Source organism: Octopus bimaculoides, chromosome 16, assembly GCF_001194135.2.
Source record: "Octopus bimaculoides isolate UCB-OBI-ISO-001 chromosome 16, ASM119413v2, whole genome shotgun sequence".
NCBI lineage: Eukaryota > Metazoa > Mollusca > Cephalopoda > Octopoda > Octopodidae > Octopus > Octopus bimaculoides.
The window spans coordinates 55,103,516-55,111,337 of record NC_068996.1 but is presented as its reverse complement, the minus strand read 5'-3'; the positions used below and the strand labels follow the sequence as shown (position 1 = coordinate 55,111,337).

General features: G+C 35.9%; 1 protein-coding gene across 2 annotated transcripts in view; it reads left to right on the top strand.

Annotated features, from left to right (window-relative positions):
• LOC106871179 (neuralized-like protein 4) overlaps positions 1-5,921 on the top strand; it is a 93,667-nt gene extending 87,746 nt beyond the window's left edge. For both annotated transcript variants that reach the window (XM_052973785.1, XM_052973784.1), the window contains exon 26: positions 3,119-5,921. In XM_052973785.1, coding sequence (XP_052829745.1) covers positions 3,119-3,323 — 205 coding nt within the window. In that variant the 3' untranslated portion in view covers positions 3,324-5,921. The remainder of the gene's footprint in view (positions 1-3,118) is intronic.
• Positions 5,922-7,822: the final 1,901 nt, after the last annotated feature.

Here is a 7,822-nt window from a genome sequence, read left to right as displayed (position 1 = left end):
AAGCTGGCCAAGCAGGAACCTGCACCAGACTTCTGCAACTGTTTTGGCAAGGTTTTTACAGCTGGGGGCCCTTCCAAATACCAACCACCCAGCAGGGTGGACTCAGTGCTTTTTACATGGCACAAGCGAGATCAGTTTTGGCAAGGTTTTTACAGCTGGGGGCCCTTCCTAACACCAACCACTTTACAGTGTGGACTGGATGTTTTTTAAGTGGCACCTGTACTAACAAGATCACCAAGTATTTACGCTATGAAGAATAAAACCTTCACTGATATATATTTGGTAGATAGTGCCACTAATTACCAAATATACATCACTGAAGATTTTATTGATCATATTGATTGGTGTTAGACGTAAATAGTCTGAGTATTATTAAGAGAACTTACATGGTTCTAAACACACTGATACCGTCTTCACTTTCTAGGTCCACATATCCCTTCTGCAGGTTATAAATCCTAATTTGGTTTAGAAGAAAACCAGGAATGTACATTCTTACATAGAATGAATTTACACCCTCCAATTTGTTTGATGTTTGGAAATAGGCACTTGATTATTTTGTTAATATTCCCTATAATAGACTGGTGTTCTATAAAGGTGGAGATTTATTTCACATCCATTTGATATACAAAACCAGAATTATGAACTTCATTTAGTCTCTTGGCACCTTTGCAGACATGATAATCTTATGGAAGAAGAGACACAACAGGAAATTAATCACGTCTCACTCATATGCAGCACTTTGGGCAAGTGTCTTCTACTATAGCCTTGGGCTGACCAAAACCTTATCAATGGACTGAAACTGAAAGAAGCCTCTATCGTATATAAGTGTGCATATGTATACCTTTGTGTTTGTTTACATTCATTCTTTTCTGAAAATTGCTCAGTTGTGAATAGTGATGTCTTTTTCCATGTTAATGTGTTGGCTGCTGGTCTTGTACCTTCAAAGACAGGGAAATATCCCAAATCAGGGCTTGCAGAAGGAAGGGCATGCAGCTGTAAAATAATGCCTTAATAATATATTCATCTAACCAAAGGAAAAAGAGCCACAAAATATGCACACACACACATGCACACGCACACACACACACACACGCACACGCACGCACACACACACACACACACACTGTTCAACTTTTTCAAATTCACTTAAACTACACAATGAAAAATCTAACATTTTGATGTACCAATTTGTGAAATAAAAAGTATTCTGTTTTCAAACAAAAACATTTGATTATTTAAACACAATAGAACTTAAAGACCACTTCACCTGTTAACAGTCACTGTTAGATATTATTGTTGTTGTTGTTGTTGCTTTGTGTTTTAACTACTAAAAATCTCTTAAATTTATAAGAGCTTTTTCTTTTTATTAAATTCATTGAAACTACAACCATTTACATGTTATAAACGAAAATTATTTCGATACAGATCTGGGGAGTGGGGTGGAGATAAAAAGAACAACACATAATGGTAATTTACTTCCTGATTTTTTGTTTTATGGTACCTATGGCCTGAACTTCCTCTTTGACATTTGGCCAAAATATATTCCATATTTTATTCTTTCAAGAATCCTTTTCAATTCAAAGAACTCTATTGCATAATATCTAGAAAACAAAAAAGTTTTTTTTTTTTTTCATTTGTTTAATTTTATATTGCGATGCAGGAATGATTGTGTGGTTAGGAAGTTTGCTTCCAAATTGTATGGTTTTGGGTTCAGTCTCATTGTTTGGCACCTTGAACTAGTCTCCTACTATAGCCATAGGACATATAAAGTTTTGTGAGTTGGTTTAGTACATAGAAACTGAAAGAAGCCTTGTGTGTGTTTCCTTATTTGTAAATGAGCACGTCATTCAAGAAGTGCCATTTATTTCTAATCTTCTGTGAAAAATGTGTCTTGCCATGGAGGGGAAATGTTAACTTGCTTGGAACCAGGTAAGGGTTGGCAACAGGAAGGACATCCAGCTGTACAAAATCTGCCTCAACAAATTCTGGACCCATGATGATGATGATGATGATGATGAAGATTGTGGATTATTTTTCATTTATCAAACTTGGAAGAAAAGATTTGTTGTTCCATTTCATAAGTATTAATGATTAACTAACTTTTGTGGTTTATCATACTAGCTGATGCCAGTACTGCATGACTGGCACCCATGCCGGTGGTATGAAAAAAAAAATTTTAGGAATGGTCATTGCCAGTGCCACCTGACTGGCTCCCATGCTGGTGGCACGTAAAAAGCACCCACTATACTCTCTGAGTGGTTGGTGTTAGGAAGGGCATCCAGCTGTAGAACATTGCCAGATCAGATTGGATCCTGGTGCAGCCTACTGGCTTGCCAATCCTCAGTCAAACTGTCCAACCCATGCCAGCGTTAAACAATGATGATGATGATGATGAAAGGATTATGTGAATCAAGTAATGCTTGATGGTGCTGAGAAATATAACAAACAGAACCACCAAAGTGTGAATTGTGTGTGATTTATATATTGGATATTTATATTAATACTTGAAATAATTTAATACTTTTATTTTTGTTATTCTTTTCCTAGTTTCAGCCATTTGGGCTATGGCCATGCTGGGGGCACTGACTTGATAGGTTTAGTCAGTTAAAACAACAATCTCTGTGCTGCTTATTCTATTGGTCTCTTTTGCCAAACTGCTAAGTTACAGGAATCTAAACAAACCAACACTGGTTGTCAAGCTGTCACACACACACACACACACACACACACACATACACACACACACACACTCACATGTGACAGGTTCCTTTGCAGTTTGTAACTACAAAATTCATTGAGAGGGTCATTGATCATCCTAAGGCTATAGTAGAAGACACTGCTCCAAGTTGCTGTGCAGTGGGACTGAACCCAAAACCAGATGGTTGCAAAGTGAATTTATTAACCCCACAGCCATGCTTACACCTGTATGCATTAAGGTTCTTGATACATGATTGCAGTGATGTGTTCAGTCAGATATTTGTGTGTGTGTGTGTCACACGTGTGTATTAAAATAGATCATTAAAATAGATCATTATGCATTGAACATTGATGTTTATTCGATGCTGCTCTGATTCTTTATTGTATTTATGTATTTATTTATTTATTTTGTGTTTTTCAGATTCATAGATCCTAAAACTAAAAAATCTCATCAAGCACAAGTAGCATTCCAAGTGTGGGTAAAACCATCCTCATACAAAGTTGGTCCATCATCAATAGGTTCCAATGAGCAATTTGATCCAAGATTCAGCAATAATGAAATTGAATGGAGTACCAAAGAGCGAGGTTCAATAATGCTTGCATCACTTTTAATTAAAGTTGAATAGGTTCAAACTTGTGTAGATAGAAAGAGGAACAAGCTAACATGTGAAGAAAATCCCAACTAACAAAATTCCCATCATCACATATCCTCACACACACACACGTTTCACAAAAGATACATGGTAGCTCAAATAATAAATAACAAATTCTACATACACTGTTTTAATTATCATTGACATTAGCAAAATGTTTTATTCGATTACCCACTTTCCACAAGCTACATGTGGTAAAAACAAAAAAGAACATAAAATACTGGCTGCCTATTAAACTATTTCTCAGGTTGCCAAGCCTTTGTGGGGTACAAATATATAATTTTTAATTTCCCGAATGGAGTAACACAAGGATCCGTCCTCTCAGCCTCTCTTTTTAACATGTATTTACACAACCTTTCAACACCTCCTCAAAGCATACACACTGCCTCATGCATAGTTGATATCACACGCGCGCACACACACACACACACACACACACACACACACACATGCACACTGAGATCTTTCCTGCATTCGACATCCATAGTGCACAACTGAAACACTTCATCAAGTCGCCTAGAATCCTGTTTCCAAAGCAACACACAACACCTGAAGTAATCCCATCTCCCTTTTTACCATACATGAATTACACAATTACAACCCACCATCACAACTCAACAGCATAAATATGAGACATATAAGACAAAACTACAAGGACTTGCACACAGCACTTTCAGAATATTCACAGAACACATAGAAGACAGTGTAAAATAAGCAAAACAATACACATAGATATTTTAGAGAAATCACAGGTAACACATTTGGCCAACAGAAAGAATCAATAACAATTGTGTACAAATAACATATTTAATCCATGATGGATTATGCCAATTGTGCCTGGGTCCCCAATATTCTCACCACAAACTACAAACAAACTACTACATTCTGTCTTTTCACAAGTTGCACATAGACCACACCCACACAGTGTCTACACAATGAAACAAAGAATATTACTAATATATTATGTGAAGGACGCCATCTCTGTCATTGTATCTACAATCACATTCCCACCCGAACACACAGATACATCAACAACATTGTGCTAACGCTTCCACTCACATAAAAGCCATGCACCTACACACACATACACACATAGATGACTGCAACGTCGGTACCTTTTATTAACTCTAAAACTCTGTGCTGGGATGCACACCAGAAGAACAGCAACTGCTGCACTGTGACCAAGTCTACCCTTGCCCACCTTTACTGTAGCCACCACCAGATTGGATTAATAGATGTCCGGTCAGACTGCAGCACCTCCTATAATTAACCATTGCATGTCTGACCGTACAGTTTGGTCTTCAGACAGTGGTATTATGAGATAATCTAGAACAATAATTCTGAGGCATTCCACCTAGTTGTTTGGCCGACTACTTACATGGCATAACTCTCTGGTAAGAGATCAGTGTCGATCTGGGTCTACATAACAATATCAACAACTTCTGAAGGGTTGTGAAAACAGTAAAATTTGATCCAGTAGGATTTGAACTCAGAAAAATACTTAATACCACGTGGCAATTTGTCCGGTGCTCCACCGATTCTAATTCTGTTACTCCACCTTCTTAATCAATAAAATTATAGAATTTGTTTAGATTATGGACCAATATTTTTAGTTGTTGATTAATTTTAATTTTAATTTTTTATTCTTTACTAAACTGCTAAGATGGTAGTTTAGTCATAAATTATTTATTTATTTATTTATTATTAACTTGGTGAAACCTGTGCTTGTTAATTTTCTAATTCAGTGACTTACAAAGAAAACAAAAACAAGAAAAACAAATTTATTATTTGTTTAATATTGTTGATTATACCTCACTGTTGTTTTGTTGGGTTTCTTTTTTGTTTGTTTTGTTTTTAAACAGAAGACTGATATTGCTCTTCATGTCTCTTCATGTTTCATCCGTTTTTAGGAATATAAACTTTCATTGTTTTGTTACAAATCTTCCCTTCTCAGCTTCAACCTTCAATCTTAATAATTCCATTGTTTCCTTTATTTTATTCCATTTATTTATTTATTTATTTATTTATTTCGCTTTTACATCTAAAATAAAAAAAGAATGTAAAGATTTATTCTACAAAATTAAACACCCCCCATTAAAAAAGACACTGACAATATTAAAATTTCATTCTACTGAATGGAAAGTTTATTATTATTAAAATGTAAATCCCAAAATTTGAAGAATATTGCTAATAATGGTTGACTAAGACAACTAAAAAAAAGTGTTATGTCACCTCAACTTTTGCAGAATATAATTAATTTGGTTGAGGGGTGGCAGCTATACCTCTAATTAGAAAAAAAAAATATTAATATAAATTACACACACACAGACATACGAAATTTTGCTAAATATTTTATTTATTAAGCCTGTAAATACTCTCTCTCTCTCTCTCTGTTATTCATAAACTCTTTGAATGCATAAAAGAAATCATTATTATTATTAATTTATTAATTATTATTATTATTATTATCCAGCTGCCCCCCCCCCCTTTTTTTTGTCTCAGATACTGCTTATCTGTGATCATGTAAAGTAGTTTGATGTTATCGTTAAATAAATGTTTCACAATACCTCAGCTTCTTTTTCTTTGTTTTTTTTTTTTCTTTTTTGTTTTCTAGTTTCTTTGATGTTTGAATTTATTTTTTATTTTATATTTTCTTGCAATAAGATGACCGAGCCTATGTCTAGTGAATCCATTTGTTGCTTGAAGCAGTTGACAACTCTCCTTTTGCAATTTCTGATCCATATTCTGGAGTTTGTTTTTGTTTTTTTTCTTACTTCATGAAGCCCCCTTTAAACTACAGCTAGTGGAACTGAAGTCCTGAAATTAACAGATGTTTTTTAACTCTGAAATATTTCACAGGCAGAGTTTTCCATTGCATAATGTCATCATCATCATCATCATTGAAGGTTCACTTTTCCACACTTGCATGAGTCAAACAGAATTTGATGAGGCAGATTTTCTATGTCCAGATGCTCTTCTTGTCACCAACTCTCACCTGTTTCTGTGGTTAAGAAGCTTGCTTCTCAAGCCATGTTTTCAGGTCCACTCCCACCATGCAGCACCTTGATCCAGACTGACCAAAGCCTTGCGAGTGGATTTGATTGATGGAAAGTGAGAGAAATTCATGTGTTTCCTTATCTTGACATTATGTGATGGATGTAAACAAACATCATCATCATCATCATCACCATACAAATAATGTTGATCCTTTCCAGTTTCCTTGTGATAAACATTTGTCTGCTTGGAAATTGGTCAGGGTTGGCAAAGGAAGGGTATTTGGCCATAGAAAATTTGCATCTACAAATTCCATCAGATAAACGTGGAAAATGGACATCTTGTTGATGATAATTGTAAATCTTTATTATAAAAGAACTTATTATGCATCAGGAATGAAGACAGAAACAGGTATTCTGCTGCAAACCACATATCTCCTTTGCAACACCACACCTGTTTCTGTCTTCATTCCTCATCTCTCTCTCTCTCCAGCCAGGTAACCTTGTACTTCCTCTACATCAAGACACTTGTTTCTGTGTCTCTGTCTCACTATAACCTTTCATCATCTAACACAAGATCCCCTCCTCCAATGTCCCCTCCCCTCTCAAAAGATTTTTCTCTTGCAGGTTACTTGGTGACCCTGTCAGTATAGGTGCCACTTAAAAAGCACCCAGTCCATACTGTAAAGTGGTTGGCATTTTGGAAGGGCATCCAGCTGTAAAAACCTTACCAAAACTGACCTCACCTGTGCTTGTGCCACATAAAAAGTACTCAGTCCACCCTGCTGAGTGGTTGATGTTAGGAAGGGCATCCAGCTGTAAAAGTCCTTCCAAAACAGACACAAAAGTCTGGTGCAGGCTTCTGCCTGGCCGGCTCCAATCAAACCATCCCACCCATGCCAGCATGGAAGGTAGACGTTAAATGATGATGATGTAACTGAAACACTGCCACCACTTAAACCATTCATACTTCACATCACAACTTACATTAACCACTTTTCCACTTCTTTCTAAAAAAAAATTCAATAGAATATGAGAAGAGAATAGTTTTCCAGCAAAGGAGAGTATCAACTAGTCTGTCTGTCTGCTAAATTGTTGCTTAACTATATTGTTTCACATGTAAGGTATTATTAATGTATGTCAGCTGGTCTAGATGTTCAACAGGGCAGCTTCAGCATGGTTACCTGTCTTGCTGAAAACAACAACCAAATCTTTTTCAGTCACACATAAATAGAAGATATACCAGAAATATAGTCTCCAAAGTACAAAGAAACAGGAGATCATAGCTGAAACATTTTCATCATAGATGTGTTCAAACAGCACTGACCTCCAATTAAACAACCACCACCTTTACTTTGAACAACTACACAGGTAAACCACTGTGTAGTTGTTTGACCTGCTTTAAGTAAGGTAATACAGCAAGAAACCTTACTATGTTAAATTGGACATATACATTCATCATCATCTCGTCGTCGTTTA